The sequence below is a fragment of the Apium graveolens genome, chromosome 3, assembly GCF_009905375.1.
Source record: "Apium graveolens cultivar Ventura chromosome 3, ASM990537v1, whole genome shotgun sequence".
In the NCBI taxonomy this organism is placed as follows: Eukaryota; Viridiplantae; Streptophyta; class Magnoliopsida; order Apiales; family Apiaceae; genus Apium; species Apium graveolens.
In genome coordinates this window covers 252,627,157-252,645,780 of record NC_133649.1, presented here as the reverse complement: position 1 = coordinate 252,645,780, position 18,624 = coordinate 252,627,157, and the positions used below count along the sequence as shown (strand labels likewise).

General features: G+C 34.1%; 3 protein-coding genes across 8 annotated transcripts; all 3 read right to left on the bottom strand.

The window, feature by feature from the left end:
* Positions 1-468: 468 nt before the first annotated feature.
* Positions 469-5,946, bottom strand: LOC141713242 (uncharacterized). Its single transcript, XM_074516569.1, has 8 exons — positions 5,578-5,946; positions 4,360-4,499; positions 4,104-4,203; positions 3,929-4,027; positions 3,243-3,590; positions 2,482-2,574; positions 2,192-2,398; positions 469-1,071 (listed from the first exon to the last, which is right to left on the bottom strand). The coding sequence occupies exons 1-8, from the start codon at positions 5,878-5,880 to the stop codon at positions 817-819; spliced, it is 1,545 nt and encodes a 514-aa protein (XP_074372670.1). The 5' UTR covers positions 5,881-5,946; the 3' UTR covers positions 469-816.
* Positions 5,947-6,244: 298 nt separating this feature from the next.
* On the bottom strand, positions 6,245-12,215 carry LOC141713241 (glutamate dehydrogenase A). Of its 6 annotated transcripts, none has more exons than XM_074516563.1 (12): positions 12,013-12,215; positions 11,815-11,928; positions 10,697-10,934; positions 10,524-10,615; positions 10,274-10,390; positions 9,866-10,116; positions 8,910-8,985; positions 8,743-8,829; positions 8,140-8,358; positions 6,973-7,344; positions 6,765-6,902; positions 6,245-6,656 (listed from the first exon to the last, which is right to left on the bottom strand). In XM_074516563.1, exons 1-9 carry the CDS (start codon positions 12,118-12,120, stop codon positions 8,173-8,175), a joined length of 1,269 nt encoding a protein of 422 aa, XP_074372664.1. In that variant the 5' UTR covers positions 12,121-12,215; the 3' UTR covers positions 6,245-6,656; positions 6,765-6,902; positions 6,973-7,344; positions 8,140-8,172. The 6 variants fall into 6 exon arrangements, with proteins under 6 accessions (XP_074372664.1, XP_074372665.1, XP_074372669.1 ...); XM_074516564.1 differs by having other exon boundaries at positions 6,765-6,899; XM_074516568.1 differs by having other exon boundaries at positions 10,814-10,934; positions 12,013-12,212.
* On the bottom strand, positions 6,436-7,285 carry LOC141714950 (light-harvesting complex-like protein 3 isotype 1, chloroplastic). Its single transcript, XM_074518442.1, has 3 exons — positions 6,973-7,285; positions 6,765-6,902; positions 6,436-6,656 (listed from the first exon to the last, which is right to left on the bottom strand). Exons 1-3 carry the CDS (start codon positions 7,283-7,285, stop codon positions 6,436-6,438), a joined length of 672 nt encoding a protein of 223 aa, XP_074374543.1.
* Positions 12,216-18,624: the final 6,409 nt, after the last annotated feature.

The window sequence follows — 18,624 nt, the reverse complement described above, 5'->3', positions numbered from 1 at the left end:
ATTTAACTAAAATCAAATATTATAATTTTAACTGGATCTAAATAAATACTGAGTATTGAGTTTAACGAAAATAAAAATTCTATCGTAGCATAACGAATAGGCTCTAGCTACTTTCCTATTTCACCATATATATGTTCGGAAAACGATAGGATCTCATAATTATCCAAATAATATGTTCTAAACTAAAATGGTCATTCTGCAAAAAAAAAAAAAAAATTGGTCATAAAGGGCATTTAAGGTAAGAAAATGACGCCCGAAACACCCCTAAATCATATATCATGTGATTAAGCTTATGGACAATCATGTGATTAAGCTTCGCATATTATTGAACGACGACTGGGTAGTGAATAACATCTGTAACAAAATAACTAGAAGAAATTACATTAAAAATGACTGATAATTTTTTATCAGAAAATTTTAAGTTGCATTTAACTTTTTGTAGAAGCATTAGATCTTTACTATTAACTGTTGTTTACGAAATTTAACTTGCATTGTTTAATGTTTTACAAAAGAAAATCTACCAGCACCATGGAGGCTGATTGTATCCTAATTCTCATATGACATCTTCAGAAAATTGACAAATGTTTGTCAGCGAGGACCTAAAAATTGTGAGAACATGATCTCACTGTACAAATCATGATTAAAATTTTGTGAGAATCTGATCTCACTGTACAAGTCATGATGACTAAACCCATAATTAGCACAACAATCTCATTCTTTTGCTTTTGAATCAACGAAGGAATAGCACAAGGAATAATGACCAATGGAGGAGTATAACTCAGATGATTACCATTCCAGCAGATTGAAAAAGGATGCTCAGAGTCCAGGTATAGCTTCAAGATTGTATGTTTGTGATACTGATGTTTCAGTCTCCACAGAATTAGATTTTTTCATCGCATCAAGACTATGCAGATAGGTGTACGATGTGCTGCGACTTGGTAGAGGTCCTGGGTTGCTCATTCTGCTGGCAAGGAAGCGACGGATAAGATTTCTAAGCAGTGGTGCCATGGTGTCCGGCTCATGTTCCAAGTAGTACATTATTCCACCCATACACATGCAGAAAAGAGCCACCTGCAATAGCAAGGAAGTATTAAAGTAATGTCTTGTTTTGTGCCCAGACCATCTCCAACCATAGCACTTGAACGGTGCAATTTTCTACCATTCTGTTTAGGCTTTTCCACCATCTCCATAACCAACTCTCAACTCATTTACACTAAAAGATATTCCTCACAGGAAGAAGTGTTTTACATCTTTTACTAATTTTTGCCTCTAACAATAAATATGTAAGTGAAATACTATATAAACGTAAAACTAAAATAACATATTACGAATTTTGAGAAATAATTTACTAGGTTCACAAATAAAACATATTTAAAATTAAAATTTATATCTACACAATTCCCTCTGATGTATAAACCATTTTTGTTTTGTTCTTTTTATATAAAAAATAACTGCAAAACTTTGACTACTAACGCCTATGTTATGGCTTTTAACGATAATTTATTACATTATTTATTCATATAAACATTTAATTTTTGAAAGTTCAATGTAACTTTAGATCACTTAACCCTAATTAAAATTAAAAAAACATTAAATCTATCATAAACATAACCAAAAAAGTAATTTCATTGAGATACAAAAGTAATACATCTGTTCTAAAAAGTGAGTAAGAGGATATAATTGAAGATTTTCACAACTAAAACTTAGTATAGAACTAACACCGCATGAATAATGTTAGACCATATTTAGTGTGAATTTTTGGTGTTGTGCCAATTTTTTAAAAATTATGTCTGGTTGAAGGGCACTTTAAAACCATGTAAGGAACTTTTACACCGATATGTTTGAGGGCATTTTTACACCATAATAGTGCCAACTCACACCCTTTTACTGTCCGGTCGCCGTAACTCTCACAGTAACACTGGTGTGCTTTACAAGACACAAGATTCTTGATTAAAGTTTCTATATATAGAACAACCTATAAAAGTCAATGAGCACTTCAACTTAGTAGTAAGGTCTTCTTGTTTGCATAATGACCATGATCTATGTCTCATACACTACCTAGGAGATGTAACTCATCCGGTAAGGTGTATGTTATCTGTCTACAGCAGATAAAATATGTCTTTTACGAGCATTTACGGGTTAGAGCATGTTTTAGTGAAATAAATATATGGTAAAACTATGAAACCAGTACCTCAGCATTCTTAATATCAGGAAGCAGGTGGCGATTCACTAATATATACCACCAAGAATCCACAGCTCGTGGAAGAACATACAATGCAAGTTCTCCCCGTCTAGCTTTCTTCTCTAATAGTACAGATAGAGCTGCTATTCCACCTGCAACCCAATATACAAGCTTGTGGTCCTTTACAGCCACCTTTCTATGCAAACATATCACCCCCTGGATTTCAGAGAAAACATAATGTTTTTAAGGTGAAGTGAACTGTCAAGCAAAGTAAGAGATACTACTTAACAAGCACCCACCTGAAAGATTCCAACAAAAGCAGACAAAAAAGTCGTTGACCGAACAGCTCCTGTGACAGCATGCCAACAGGTCCGGAGAGGAGACGTCATGAACTAGGAATAACCAGATTAGCATAAGAACACCAAATAGTTCAATGATAAGAAGAGAATATAATACAGAACTACAGCATCCCTATGCTGGGACAACAAAGAAATGAACCCGCAAACTACCAAGTACAGTCTTTCTCTTACAAGACATTGATTTAACCAAACCAGACACACATAGAATGAACATTGACCTTACCTCTACTTCTAGGAGTACCATGGAATGTTAATCTTGACTTACTTTACTATTTCACTTGAGATTCTCCAAATTCTACATTTCACAACCGTACATTTTTTTTAAAGAATTTTGAGTTTTTCAGAAACCGAAGCAAACAAAATTAGTTTCTTTTGGTTCAGTTTGCTAAATTTTAAAAAAAATTCAATTTTCAGTTCAGGTCAATTTGCTCACCCCTGCAATTTCTCGATTAACCCAAAAAATACTAGGGATTGGCATTTATAAATGACGTCAACTACTCTATAGAAAAATTGACCCGAGCTAAAAATTTATCACTGAACAATATTGATTCTTTCACAAGTAAACTTAATTAACATGTTCTACAGTTCTGGTGAAGCAGGTAGACCTAAATTCAGTAGACACAACAAACAAATCATAATCTGCAGGAAACAACTTAATAAATAAAGATAAAAATCTAATACTTTATCAGCCAAGTGTTTACCTTTTGAAGACGCAGAACTACAAATGGCACAAAAGTCAGAGAGAAGTACAAAGGAAAGGTTTTTCTGAAAGTTGCCGATGTAGCAGAAATGTTATGGGCTACACACAAACTTGTATCAGGATGAATCATGGAGCAAGGTATAATTGAAGGAAACTCTTCAAGCTTCAATGATTTTGAGGCCTGTCTATTAGACAAGTAAATAGATAGTGCAGCAATATCTACTGGAGAACCTCTGCAGCAGTCCCTAACAGCTTTATATATAGGTGCAGCAACTGGCCCAGTCTTCTGTATAAAATCTTGATACGACTTTGGCAAGCTCTCTGGGCGCATTACAAAAGCATACATCACCTTCAAGCAGCAAAAAGATGATATTTTAAAGATACAAGTTAAGAAGCTAGCTTCACATGTCAAAGAATAAGGCAAAAATTTATAATACAAACTGATGTGAGAAGAAAATTTAACAAAGATTAATGGAACTACTTCAATAGACCAATAAAAGTACTTAAATAAAAACAGAGAAGGCAATAGGTAATTATTGGGCCAAAATCAGATAGTGCCTAACTTAGGTACATTACATGTCACGGAAGATAAAAATCAAGTTACTAAATAAGCATACAAATGCATAATTCCAATAAAAACTTTACAAAGAAAATTATTTTTATACAAAGAATCAGAAGAGGCATTACCTGTGCACAGGCTAAAGAGAAGAGCAGCGAATCTCCATGTCTCAAATGACTTCCCCATAGGTGAAACATATTCTTTGACTTTGCAGAATTATAAGCACACTGTTCATATAGGCATTGCTTAATTACATCTCACTTCTGTTGTAAAAAAACTAAAGCGAAGTTGTTACTTGTGTACCTGGGCCAGTCTAGCCAGAAGATATAAAGCAAGAGTACGCCTACGGTTGGAATCATCTAAAGCTAGAATAGACAGACCAGCAAGAGAACCTGCTAGGACTCTGCTCCATTATTGAGTATAATATATGAGCATCAGAAGTGTTTAATTACTTCATAATCAACTAAACATTAAAAAGTACACATAAACAGAGAAATAAAGCAACATCACAATCCTAATACAAAGATATACAAATCGAACCATTTGTACATGAACTTACACATTAAAAGGTGTCTCTTTCTTTCTCCACTTCCTCAATATACAACGTAGAGCATGATACGATCCCGTAAATCCACCAAAAAGAAGACCAACTCGGCATGCCTCCTCTCGTACTATAAGATCTTTCTCCGATACAAGTTGCTGCAGTCAAAATTTAGAAAATTTCAAGCTTGGTACATTATTTAAAAACAAGTCCAACGCATAGCTATAGTTGGTGCTATAGCTAAAATAAAAAACTAGATTTACAAGATGATCAATCCAATGCATAGCACAAATGGATAATCGGTTCTAAATACAAAACCAGAATTAGCTACAGGGAACCTTGCCACGCCATCAACCAATAGGAAAAAAAAAGAACAAAATGCATATGACACAAGAGCTAACTTAGATAGAACAATTGTTGTAGACAAGATACTTTAGCATTGGACTCTTTTAGCACCAGAATTTACATTTCTTGGTGTCAAAGCATAAAAATAGCTACAGCTATCTGCTCTTTTAGAATTAGTACTCGACTCGATCTAACAAAGACACTCTTTACAAATGTCATCACAATTTGCCACACATTGTCACAATGTCACTGGTAGAACATTTCTTTTCTAAATTAATGTGTAATATACATATGTGGCAGCAAGAAATTGTCCATCAACAGCAAGGAAAAACTGAAACCAATACAATTAGTATTATATTAGTACATGTGCGTGTGCTTGGTAGGTAAAAATTGTGCATCTGCAGCAAGGAAAATTGACACTAAATATCAAGAAAGACCTAACTGCATTGAAATATATTTTACTCTTGTAATTAGGCACAGAGTACAATATACTTTATTGTACTTGTATTCCTAATTGCATCCAACGTATAACTGAACCTACATTCCTTTTTGCAAAACCTAATAACTCCTATGTAACAAAGCAAAATTCAGTACCATCAATTGTATTGTAAGATCATTCTACAATTTAAGTTTTGAATTTCAAAAAAAATTCATTCGAGGTACATTACATTACATATACACTCTATATGTTTGTCACTAATATAACATTTCTATATGTGTGCTAACAGGAAACTGTGCACAATTAGTTGCAATCAACCATGAATACAGCTGTAACATAAAATTGAAAATGTAAAGTAAGCAGGTAATTGAAGAAATGAAAATGTGTATCCATCGCAAACATAATAGAGACAGTGTATTTTTAAATAAAGACATTGGGATACCAGAAATAACCTTGAGATCAAGGAGAGAAGAATAGGAGTGACCACGAGCGAGCTTAAAAGCACGGAGCAATATTCCGATGCCGACACGAACACCGTAAGAAAGTAAAAAGCTCTGGCAGAGATTACCGATGGCGTTAGCAACGCATGAATCGTCGGCGTGATCACAGGGCGGATGAAGATGACGTGTACGGCGTTGACGGCGTTCAAGCTCTTCCATGGCCTCTCTCAGGCGCTCCTCGGCTTCGCGAATGCTACTCTCGCCGGAAATATCGAACGCCGGTGAGACTTCCGATGAGGCCTTAGAGAGAGACATTTTGTTGTTTGATGATGATGTGGAGATGGTGAAACAGAGAAAGCATTCTCCCCCTTTTATTAGCTCAATTTTGCACAACCATTTTGTAATTAATTAATAAATATTAAATCCCTATATATTTATGTTTTGAAAATGTAATCAACAAATTTAGTTAATATTTTTGGTTTTTTTTTTCAAAATGCCAAGTCTTATTAAATTTTATACGTGTTGGATAGATATATTCGGTTGAGTTGGACAGTTTAAAATAACTTAACACTTATTCTTAATAAGAAAGGAGTGTAAGGCTAAAGATCTAATTACTTGTACTTAATTAATTATTTATCTTGATTAATATAATTACAGCATACAGTTTAGTCAAAAGAAATCAAATAATTAATTAGTTACATTCAATTTGTAATCAAATTATTACAGCATGCATTTCTTGAATGGCGTGCCACTGAAAATGCCATCGAAGAGAACGTAGCAACTGGTGATAAAATTGTAAATCACTAAAATTCACTTGGAAAGTAGAAGAACCATGTACACTAACAACAATTTAATTGAAATCTCAAACTACTAGTGAGAGGCTAAACCGGCCACACAGTTTTCAAATGAAAGTTTGGGGCTTTCCATTTTCTTGAGCTTGCGATCGTTGGATCGTCTAAACACAAGTATACCGATTATTGTCACAAAAAGTCCCGCCTTGCATATAAAATTTCCAGTTTGGCTTACAACGTTGAGTCCGGTTAAAACATCCACAATGTAGCCCATGAAAAATCCAATCATTGCAGCTCGTCCTAGAAAGATTAAACGATTGATGATTAGGTTTGGAGTTGTAGTATGGATTTGATGGTAAAATAAGATATTATTATACTAATTTATTAGTAAAAGTGCTAATATTTAACCATTTAGGAGCTCAGCTTGGGGAAGGTGGAAGTGGGTGACCCATGCCCACCATGGTATGATGGAGGTTTTAAACAGCACAGGGGATTCATTAGTTGACACTGCTGGATGCACTTGTACAAATTTTCTTCTCCTTGCTTCTGAAACATGTGGTATAAAAACTTAAAAATACTGCTCATCTGATTGTTAGAAATTCTAGTAAAAAATTACCTGCAGATATAACACTATCCCAATCCATTTTCCCTTTGTTAACAAACATGTTCAGATCCCACGTCCCTTCTTTCCACCTCGCATCAAAAAATTCCGGTTCATGAGCATCTTCTGTATCTTTATTGATTGCCACTTGTGCCTCAACTTCCCCGGACTTATCATCCAGGTTTAAACTCTTGGCGCTTTCAATGGGGGCAGCTGCTTGCTTGGTTGCCACAGAGCATGAAGGCTTCAACACAGACTTGTGTTTCCTCATAAAATAGGCGGTGCTGCAAGCCTTTTGCATTGAAACGGTAACACTAAGAGATGCCATTGATTTTTCTTTCTTTTCCTTTTTTTTTTGACAAGTTCCCCGTGTTATTCCCTCTATCCCTACAACAACCGCTCCTTAGTTAAAACACACAACATATATAAGTCTCCCTACAAGTAAAAAAGAACCCATGCTTGAGGATTATTAGATAAGCCAAACTTATCCTTTTGTAAGGGCATGGGCAGACTATCATCTTTATACCCTCTTCTCACCAGGGGCATGGGTCAGTGTATCAATCAATTATCAAAAACATGTTCACGGTCCATAATGCATGGTTCCAGGCTTCATCTAAACTTTGAAAATGCAAAAGTTTAAAAAAAATAAAAATAAAGTGAAGGCTCCATTTATTTCTGAAAATCAACTTTATTTTGGAATTATTTATTTTCCATAAAATGTATTCCCGGAATACTTCAGAACATTTCCCTGTAATAGAAAAGAAAATGAAAAATGGTGAGTAGGTTTTCCTATCTTAGAAAGTGAAAGTCAATTTCATATACTCATAATACTTTTCAAAGGAATTTCTTTCCTTTAAAAAATATTTCACTTTTATTTCCTTAAACGAAACTAACACATGAAAAACAGGAATCATAGCACCGGAAAATTATTCTGTCAAACAAAAAAAACAGAGATAAGACAGAACTGAAATCAATCTAAACTTTTAACAAGTCACTCTTATAAGTAGTAATAAATAGAGGAGGATGCAATACTTTCTAAAGACGAAGTTGTAATACAGAAACAAGTAACTGGAACTCAGACAGGAACCCAAAAGTGATTAAGTTATTTATCAGAATGTAAACCAGTCTTTCACCAATTGTATACCCGCCAGATACATTAGTATTTTAAAAATCATTAATAACCTTGTCCGATAGAAAAGCCACAATATAACACAGTTATGCTTCCCAGCCCCTTAACATCGTAGCACGAGCAACCCGATTCACACCAAGTGTGAATGCACCCATACGAAGGTCGCAATTATGTGTCTGGCACATGTTCTTAATATTAAGGAAGGCTCTTGTCATATACTTCTTGAGTTCCTTATTCACCTTTTCTTCATCCCACATGAAGCCTTGAATGTTCTGCAAGAACAAAAAGAATTGCAATTATAAGGCTCTCTTTCCAACTCTGCTCCATATTCAATAATCAGTTCCCTATACAGCATAATTCTAATTCAATTATTAAATTAAAAAAAATATCAATGTAAGACTAAGAAGTATTTACATTGTTTATTTCTGAACGTTTTGTAACTGATTGGAAGTGAAGGGTTTTTTTTTCAATATTAAAATATCCGGGCTTTTAAACTAAGGATTTTAATCTGGATTTTGCCAGATATGGGGCAGGCCGTTAGAAAAAATATCTGGCCTGCTTTTATGGGCCGGATTTTTCCCAGAATCTTAAGAGACCGGACCGGGCAAGTTTATTGGTTTTTTGTGCATCTCATTATAAGCCTTGCTATATTTTACCTGAACCCACTCAAAATAACTGACAGTCACGCCCCCAGAATTTGCATAGATATCTGGAAGTACTATTACTCCTTTCTTAGAGAGAATCTGCAGCACAAATCGATTTCTGTAAGTATATTTGTGTCATTTTATTCTGTACAGTACAGTTATTATGGGTACTAAGACACCTCATCAGCTTCGGGATCAGTCGGATGATTTGCTGCTTCAATTATAAATTTCGCCCTCACATCTTGTGCATTTTCTCTGTAATGAAGAGCATAAGAAAATGAAGGAGTTAGTCATGAAACAAACTTGGGCTGAAAAGACCATTCACGCCATTATGAATTAGTTCATCCAATAATGAAGACCGAGTTCATATAGCAGGGTTCAGCTCAAATGACAGTCTGGAGAAGGAACCTCCTGATTTACAGACAAACACAATATCTTTCAGCAAGGTGGAATGAACATAACTCCATACTACTCACTTTCTCTAAATACAACATGACTGCAGCATAAATTTATACACACTGGGACAAGGACTCACTATTAAGGAAAAGTTTCCAAAACACACAAACAAGAATCAGTCGGAGTAGTCATAATTAACTAAAAATGTTCCTTTCAATTGTTTCAAGATTTCTATTGGAAGGATGAAATTAATTAAAGACCATCATATACCTTTCAAATTATACACCACAAGTTCACAATATTAGTCTTTTACTTAGGCAACAAGTTGATGCATGCACGTCTTTCAAATTTACAAAGGTTAGTAAGATAAAATACTCTCTCCTTGCATTTCATTCCCCTTTCTAACCAGAAATACAAAAATATGTATGCAATTTAATTAAATGATTTTTACTCTATATTGCATGGTATATTCATGGGATTGAAGCATAATATCCCTGACCAATGAGCACATATGCTCTCAGACATGTGACATTAACTTAACAACATAATACAGATTTTCCTTTTCTCACTAGTAATGAAGATATTAAAATTTTATTCCAGAGAAGCTCTTGCAAAAGATCTTCACGGAATCATAAGTTAAAATTAATTACAGGATATGATAACATGCTTTTGTGTAGATATCGTCTTGCAGCAATAATTTTGTACAAAAGCAGATATATAACCAGTAAAAGAAATACACCTGTTCAAGACACCACCTAAGGCACATGGTATAAGAACATCACACTCCTGCCCAAGCAAATCCTCTGCCTGCATATCGTCTCCACCGCTGAAATTCTTCAAGCTGCCTGTGTCTTCTTTATGCTTGAGCAAAGAAGGTATATCAAGCCCATTTGGGTTTTTGACTCCTCCAGTAATGTCACTCACTGCAACAACCTTTCCACCTTGTTCATGAAGGAGCCTTCCTGCCCAAGATCCCACGTTTCCAAAACCCTACAGAGACATAAGTTAGATAGATGTATCCAGCAAGTTAAATGTGATCAACAGTGCAGATCTAGAGGAAATAGACTGATTAATTACACAAGAGATGGAAATGGAGTAATCGGAAAGTGCTGAATTTTGCATATAGATAAACTATAGACTAATATACCTGAATGGCAAAAGTAAGATCTTTAATTGACTTTCCATGTTCGTCTAACAAAGCTTTCGTAGCATAAACAACGCCACGTCCAGTAGCTGCTTCCCTGCCTAATGAACCACCGAGATCCTGTGATGTCAAATATATAATAGATATTTCAAGAATAAGATAGCTTTATATTCAAAGCCTAATATGCAGGACACCTTAATACTCTGGTTAAGAGAAGAAAAAAACTGCATGCGCTGAACTAATAATAACGTACTATTGGTTTCCCTGTCACAATAGCTGGTGAATGCCCGTGAAATTTTGAGTACTCATCCAAAATCCAAGCCATGGTCTGTTCATGTGCAAAAACTACTCCATCAATGTATGTAATAAAATTTTAATAGCCCGAGATTAAAAGTTATGTAATTTTCAAAAAATAAAAACTCCTACACCAAAGTCGGGAAACCTGAGCATTGGTGCCCATATCTGGGGCAGGAACATCAGTTTGAACTCCAATCAGATCATGAATTTTTTGAGTAAAAACACGAGTAAGACGTTCCAGCTCACTTTTTGTTAAGTCCTTGGGTGTGCATCCGATCCCGCCCTTTGCTCCACCATAAGGAATGTCTGCTACAGCAGTCTTCCAAGTCATCAATTGAGCCAGGGCATTCACTTCATCAGGATCAACCTTGAAATAGCCATTTAAGAGCGTCCCATTAGAGTATTACATGGCAGTAATCCAAAACAATTAAGGTATTATAATGAACGGGGAAAAACCTGACCAAATAAGTAAAAGCTAAACTAAAGCCTAACTGTAGAAGGAATGAAATCACAAAAATATTAACGACACCATCCAAAATAACGACAGGCAGCTTCTTTGCAACAACAAGACGTACTTAATGAAAGTAAGAAAAACAAATGAGATTTATCCAAACCAACCAAACAGAAAACTTGGAATAGTTTTACATTTTTCAACAAAAAAACAATCAAGTTCTGCTGCTGTCCATTAATAAAACAGAAATCCATCAAATTCCAAAAAATCAACAACGCCAAAAAAAATCCACAGGTCGAAACAACTAAAAGCTTTCCTGCAATGACAAAAAGTAATTAAAATTGTGGAAGATATTAGCTAACAGTACTACATCTACTTCCATATTCAAACCACAAAATCGGTAAACTGTACACGGTCCTCTATATTGTTAGAAAAACAAATCAAATTTATTAAAACAAATGAAGCAATATACATAAACCAGTCCTCCCATTTGAACAAAAATGATAAAGTTCTGCAGCGAACCATCAATAAAACAAAACTCCACAAGTAACATTTGAATCCATCAAATGAAATCTAATATAAAAAGCATAAGAAATGAAATAATAATTTTCACAATTCATCCATAAGCAGCACAATTAAAATCACACACACACACACAGACACATATATGTGTATATATATATATATATATCCTTGAATAAGTGAACCCTAAACCCTAAAAGGCAAAGACAAAAAGGAGAAAGTGAATAGGGTAAAACCCTAAACCCAAAACATCATATAATAAAAAAAAAAATACCTCAGGGTGATATCGGATGCCCCCTTTCATGGGGCCACGGGCATTATCATGCTGGACCCTAAAACCAATATAAGACACCAAGCTTCCATCATCTTTTGGGATGGTGCACTCTACCTATCAATCAATTCTCCTTTTTCATTCTAAAACCAATTTACATTTTATTAATAATTTATAACTAAAGAGATGACCAAATCAAACCTTGATTTCTCTGAAGGGGATCAAGAGACTCTTTTCCAGTTTTGAATCAAGGTTAAGAATACGAGCCGCTTGTCGAAAATTACGGCTTGTGGCGGCTAGAGCATTCATTCTTGCTTTGTGTGTGTGTTTTTCAACAAGCTAATTAACCATTGTTTTTATACTCTCCTGCTGTCGATGCGATCAAAAAATATTTATTTTTTTATTTTTATTTTCGACCCGAAAAGAGCTCAACAGCCTGTAGTATTGTATGCTTTTGATATTTTGATGATGATGTGTTTATCTTTTTATTGTAATTTTGTTATTATCCTCAAAAAGTACAAAATAAACATTAACAAAAAATTACACTATTCTTACCACATTAACTAAAATGTAAAATTAAAAAATATTTAAAAAATATAATTTTTTGAAAAAAATAATCATACTTAAACAGTTGTGTGCCAAATATGTATATACCTTATTAACACAAAAAAATTCAAAAACAAACATTCAGAAGTGTTCTAATTAGTGACGGTCACAAAATAAAAAATTGAATGTGCAAGAATGAAAGTATCTTTTCATTTTTACCTACAAGAACATTGATACTTCCACCTTTTCACTTTTAGCCAACTACTTACCGGCCATATTTCAACTTAAAATTATATGTTTACATATGAGAATGCTAGAGTGGCATCATCTTTTTCTTGCAATCAGTAGTCTATTTACTAGAACTGTGTTTTTTTATTATATTAATTACATAAACATTTTATATTCATATTGGACTCAATTTATTTCCCCACACATATATATATATATATATATATATTATATTTCAACATTAAGAAAGTCTTTTTGAAAGACTTGAATGTGAGACGCTCAATTATCCCTTTTAGAACTTTTATAAAATCCTTTATACTTGTTCCTAAAGTAGAAAATGTTCTTTCTGTTCCTGGATAGCTTCTTTCAAAAGGGCTGCTGCTTCCTCGGTGTATGTCTTGGTATAAGATATTATTTCTTGAAATTGAGGTTAATTTGTTTTTAGGTAAGTACATAACTCAACCGAATTTGACATTGAAGCTGGAGATACCTGAGTTCGGTATAATGTTGTATCAGCTTCATTTGATCTTTGACGAACTATATCTGGGAGACGACTTCCTTTGCATTGGTTATGTTGTGGACAGGTCAAAACTTCATCTACACTATTTGCTTATTTAAGAAAGAGGTAGTCATCACTCTCGTTTAGGGCATGATGCTGGGGAACTCCGATGATTGAGAGGAATACGTAAGAAATATTGTGGTAAAATGTAGATATCCGTCCACCAATTAACCCACAACAATTATGTTATGTGCTACTCTAGACCCAAAAATGTTGATTAGGAAACTTCTAAAATCTGAAAAAGAGCTTTCCAAATCATGACTTATAGTGTTTCTATGTGTTAGAAAGAACATTTAAGAAAAAATTCAATCAATAATGTATTAGTTGGACTGATGAAGACACTGAAGGGTTTTTAGCACATAAACGCAACAAAAACGTAAATTTAAATCTTAAAAAAAACGAAACCCTCCGCAGGATCCATGCGAAAAATAATATTTAATTCGTAGTTCAGTATGTTTACCTTAAGAAGCTTTACGTTAATGGAAAGATGGAGGTCTTTAATGGCGATCCAAAAACGATGAACGGAGATCCTTAGCAGCTGCTCCTCAAGTGTGAAGCACTCCACCGGTATCCACCAAGAAAACGATGTAATGAAAGAGGAGGAGATGGAGAGAATTAGGGTTTTGTAAATCTTTTTGGTTGAGGCAAAAATAGGGTCTATAATAGTATATTTATAGGCAAAATTTTCAGCTGAAAATTTTCCCACAAAATATTATTATTATTAACCCTTTATTATTCTCACTAATAATTAAAACAGCTTTCAATTATTAATCTTTTTTCTAAACTCTTTAGAAATAATTCTCTCATTTGATTTAATTTCCAAAAATTAAATTCTTAATTAATAATATTAAAAAACCTTTTCATAATTAATTTATAATCAATTAAATCTCATTTAATCAATTATTAAATTTGTCAATTAATTATTTATTTCATAAATAAATAATTAACAGCCATTATTAATTAATTATTCCACCATTAAATCATTCTCTTTTATGGTGTGACCCTGTAGGTTCAATATTAAGCCGATAGTAGAAATAAATAATAATAAAACTATTTTATCATTATTTATATAAATTCTCTAATTCATTAAATATGATTAATTAATTAATCATATTTATTCTACATCGTGAGGGATACTTCTCAGCATATCGCGACTATCCGGATAATAAGAATTCACTGCTTAGAATACCAAGAACCTATTCAGTGAGTAGTTACCGTACAATCAATTCCTTCTACCCTGCAATGTCACGATTAAATACAAGGCATGAAACTTGTGTCAAGCCTATCTTATTTAATCACTTACTTTCCCATTCACTATGCTTAGTTCTATTTAATGTAAATTAGAAACTCCTTTCTAATTTCATTCACTCTGGCCACAGATTCCTGAACTAACATAAGTGGATCAGCATTGAACATTCTCTTCCTACACTGGAAAGGGTAGATCCTTTATTGATCATACACTATATTCGTGTACAAATTCATATACCCAGTAGAGCCCTTATAATTGTCCCTTGAGACTAAGAACTAAACCAAAGCATAGTTCTGAAATTACACCTAGAGGGGGGTGAATAGGTGATTATGACTAACTAGGATTACTTTTAAATTTTACCCGATAATAGCTTACTGAGATTTTACCAACTGAACTATAATCTGACAATGATAGTAAGCTGAGATGACTAAATGCAATGCAGAAAATAATGTGCAGGAAAGTAAATAGAACACACAAGAATTTTAGTCAGGTTCGACCCCTAAGCCCCTATGGTCTACGTCCTGGTCCCTTACCAACTTGGTAAGAGAATATATTATTGATCAATGAAGGTTACAACTACAAGATACAACAATATATCTCCCTTTATCCCAGCTGCTGATAATGGCTTGCTGAAACCCTGTTTAAGAACCTGCTCTCTAAGTACTATACTACCCCGTAGTACAAACTCCTCTAGCAAGTACCACTAAACCCTTGTTTCCCTAGCCAACTTATCCAGCAACTAATCAATACAATTTGAACAATACAAATCAATGATAAAGTTTACAACTCAAACTATAAACTCTCTTCAATAAAATACGTGTATATATTTAGAGCTCGAGAGTATTTTAGAAACAATAAAGATCAGGAGTTGTATGTGTTCTTGCTTGCAAAATTCCTCCGTCATAAAACTGCAAGAAACCACATATATAACCACACATTAACGTTTGAAACATTCTGAACAACTTACAACGGCTAGAATCCAATTCTACCGTTTAAGATCGTTGGGATGGTTTCCAACGTTCATGTGTACGTTAGATAGAAGAGAAAGAAAGATGTCCAACGTACAGAAAATATCTCTTCTATTTTGTAGAGGATAAAACGTTTTAATGAAGATAGGAGAAAGAGTTTGAAAGAGAAACAAACTCCTATTCTTTAGGAAATCAATTTGAATGATTAAAAACATTTTATAAATGAGCTCTCTATATATCATGCACGTTTATTATATTAGAGAAGTCCTTACAACTGATATATATGAAGATCCTATAAAATCTCCATGAAATTCGACTTCCTTGTTGAATCTGGACTGTGCATCTTGGCTTGCTGTTATTCTGACAATCGAGATCATAGCTTGCTGAAATAGATTACTGTCTTATGATAGCTTGCTGTCATGATACTTAAACAGCAATGGCATTAAGCTGTTATATCCTGCAGACATTCTCAAATAACAACATGATGGCTTGCTGTGTTGTGATCATCAAAACTAAGGAGTTACAATCTCCCCCTTTTTTATGATTACACACATTTAGGAGAATTATAAAAACTCCCCCTAAATCTATGTATATCTCAAAAACTTATAACATGTTACTGCAATTAATATAAATGACACATATGCATATCCAAATAACCAACATAGCAGCATTATATCATTACATCAATTCTTAAAAAACTAAAAGTCAATTAAGTCTTAAATAACAGCCAACATAAACCAAGTAGCATCATAAACCAAGTAGCAAACCACAGATTAAACATAAGCCAACTAGTCAACAGAAATTCTTAACCATAAGCCAACTAGTCAAACAGAAATAAACATAAGCAACATAAAATAAGTCTCATAAAATAAGTCTCCTAAATTTCTCCCCCTTAAAGCATCAAAAAGATCTAGGTTGAAGGCTGATCAGAAGTGTTGACAGCATCATCCTTTGGAGAAAAATAAGCATCTAGCTGATCTTCATTTTCCACATTTCCAGTAGCATTTACCAAATCATCTAGTCTAGTTTCCAAAACAACATTTGATTGAGAAGCCGAGGGTTTTGCAGCAGACATGAAGTTAAGCATAATATCTTTCAATCCCTTAATCTCAGTCTTCAGCTAATTCACTTGCTCTGTAGTAGCATCCATATGTCCAAAAAGCAGAATATTGTCATCTTGAATACCCTTAAGCAATTGCATCATCTCAGCAGTTGGAGAAAATGCTGAGGGCTCATCTACAGCAGGGGTTTCAGTAGGTAGAGTAGGAATGATCCTGACCAACTCACCTTTTTCAATATGCAAGTTTGACATTGCTAAGGTTTTAGCATCCAACACCTCCTTTACAGACAACTTATCAGCAGACTTAAGATCAATCTTAAACGAGTCAAAAATCTTAGATAATAATAACCCATAAGGCAAACCTATTTTCTTCTGATTCACAGCAGCTAGCATATTCTTGAGAATCAAATGAGACAAGTCAAAAGCCCTACCTGCTAAAATCATGGCAACCACAGTAACATCCTGACAACTGAAAGTGGATTTGTTTCCACCTCTAGGACACACATTAGCACGACAAATTTTAAACAGAAAATGAGCCATTGGAGTGACTAAAGTAGTGGATGGAGGTTGGGGATTTTCTTCCATATTGCTATCAGACCCTAACAGCAACTTAAATTGATCCATTATAGAAAAATCAGGTAACACAACATAACCCTTTCCAGTAAAAACCTCAATCTCAGTTGGATTCTCAAACTTAATTAATGAGCTAAGAAAAGGAGGGTTCAATCGAATGCGCTTATCACGAACTGTGGACACACAATTACCAAACTTATCCCATGCAAATTTGCATAAAATTCACGAACTAAATCAGGGTAATAAACTTTCGATAATTCAAGCACAAAATTATCCATACCAACAGTCTTAAACAAAGCTAAAGCACCAGATTGTTGAAGAAGCTTACCGACGACTGGAATACCAGGAAGAATGGGATGAGAATCCAATGCATTCTCAGTGAACCTCTGTTCCAAATCCGGAGAGTCAAATGATAGAGTGATCTTGAGCTTCTTGGAATCAGGAGTTTGAGACACTTCATCGGCACTTTCATTTCCCAAATCAACCACAGTGTTATCTTGTTTAGAGACAGAACGATTGGCGAGAAGATTTGATTTCCTTGTTGCTCGAACCATGATGAGATCAAATTGATGATGTTGGAGAGAAGACGGTAAGTAGAAAAATAACTGAGCGGCGGTGAAATAAGAACTGAAACCCTAACCCGTGTTTTGATAGCCTTTTTAGGGGAGAATTTAGGATAAGATGTAAAAACAAATAATAATTATCCTAATTCTAACACTTATCAAAATAACATCTTAAATCTATCTAAAACACCACAATTAGCACTTTAATCATTTAACAATTAAATCAGCAAATCATGCAAATATTTAAACATAATTAAACAGAGAATGACATATCATAATTAACAAAAAAATAACTTAACACAAAAAATGTCATTTAAATAACCAATCATAGTAAGCTAATATGAAAAATGATAGTAAGCTAACATTACCAAATTTCCAAAGATAGCTTGCCATTATACACTGCACATGCCAAGTTCCCTTCGAATGGTAGAAAATCTTGCTTCGCCAAGGGGTTTTGTAAAGATATCTGCCAATTGATATTCAGTAGGTACAAAAACTAATTCAATCTTACCTTTGGCAGCATTATCTCTCAAGAAATGGTGACGAACATCAATATGCTTTGTTCTTGAGTGATTAACTGGATTCTTTGATATGTTAATGGTGCTAGTGTTGTCACAATAGATTGGAACTTTGCCACACTTGATTCCAAAATCTCGTAGAGTCTGAATCATCCACAAAATTTGAGAGCAACAGCTACCAGCTGCCAAATACTCACCTTCTGCTGTGGATAATGCAACTGAAGTTTGTTTCTTACTTTGCCAAGATACGAGACTTTATCCTAAATATGTACAAACACCACTTGTACTCTTTCTATCAGTTTGACAACCTGCATAGTCAGCATCACTATACCCCACAAGATCAAATGTGCTTGTAATAGGATAAAATAACCCAAGATTAATAGTCCCACTTAAATATCGAAATATTCTTTTAACTGCATTTAAGTGTGATTCCTTAGGTTTAGCTTGAAAACGAGCACAAACACATACACTATACATAATATCTGGCCGAGAAGCAGTAAGATATAAAAGACTACCAATCATACCTCTATACTTCTTGATATCAACATC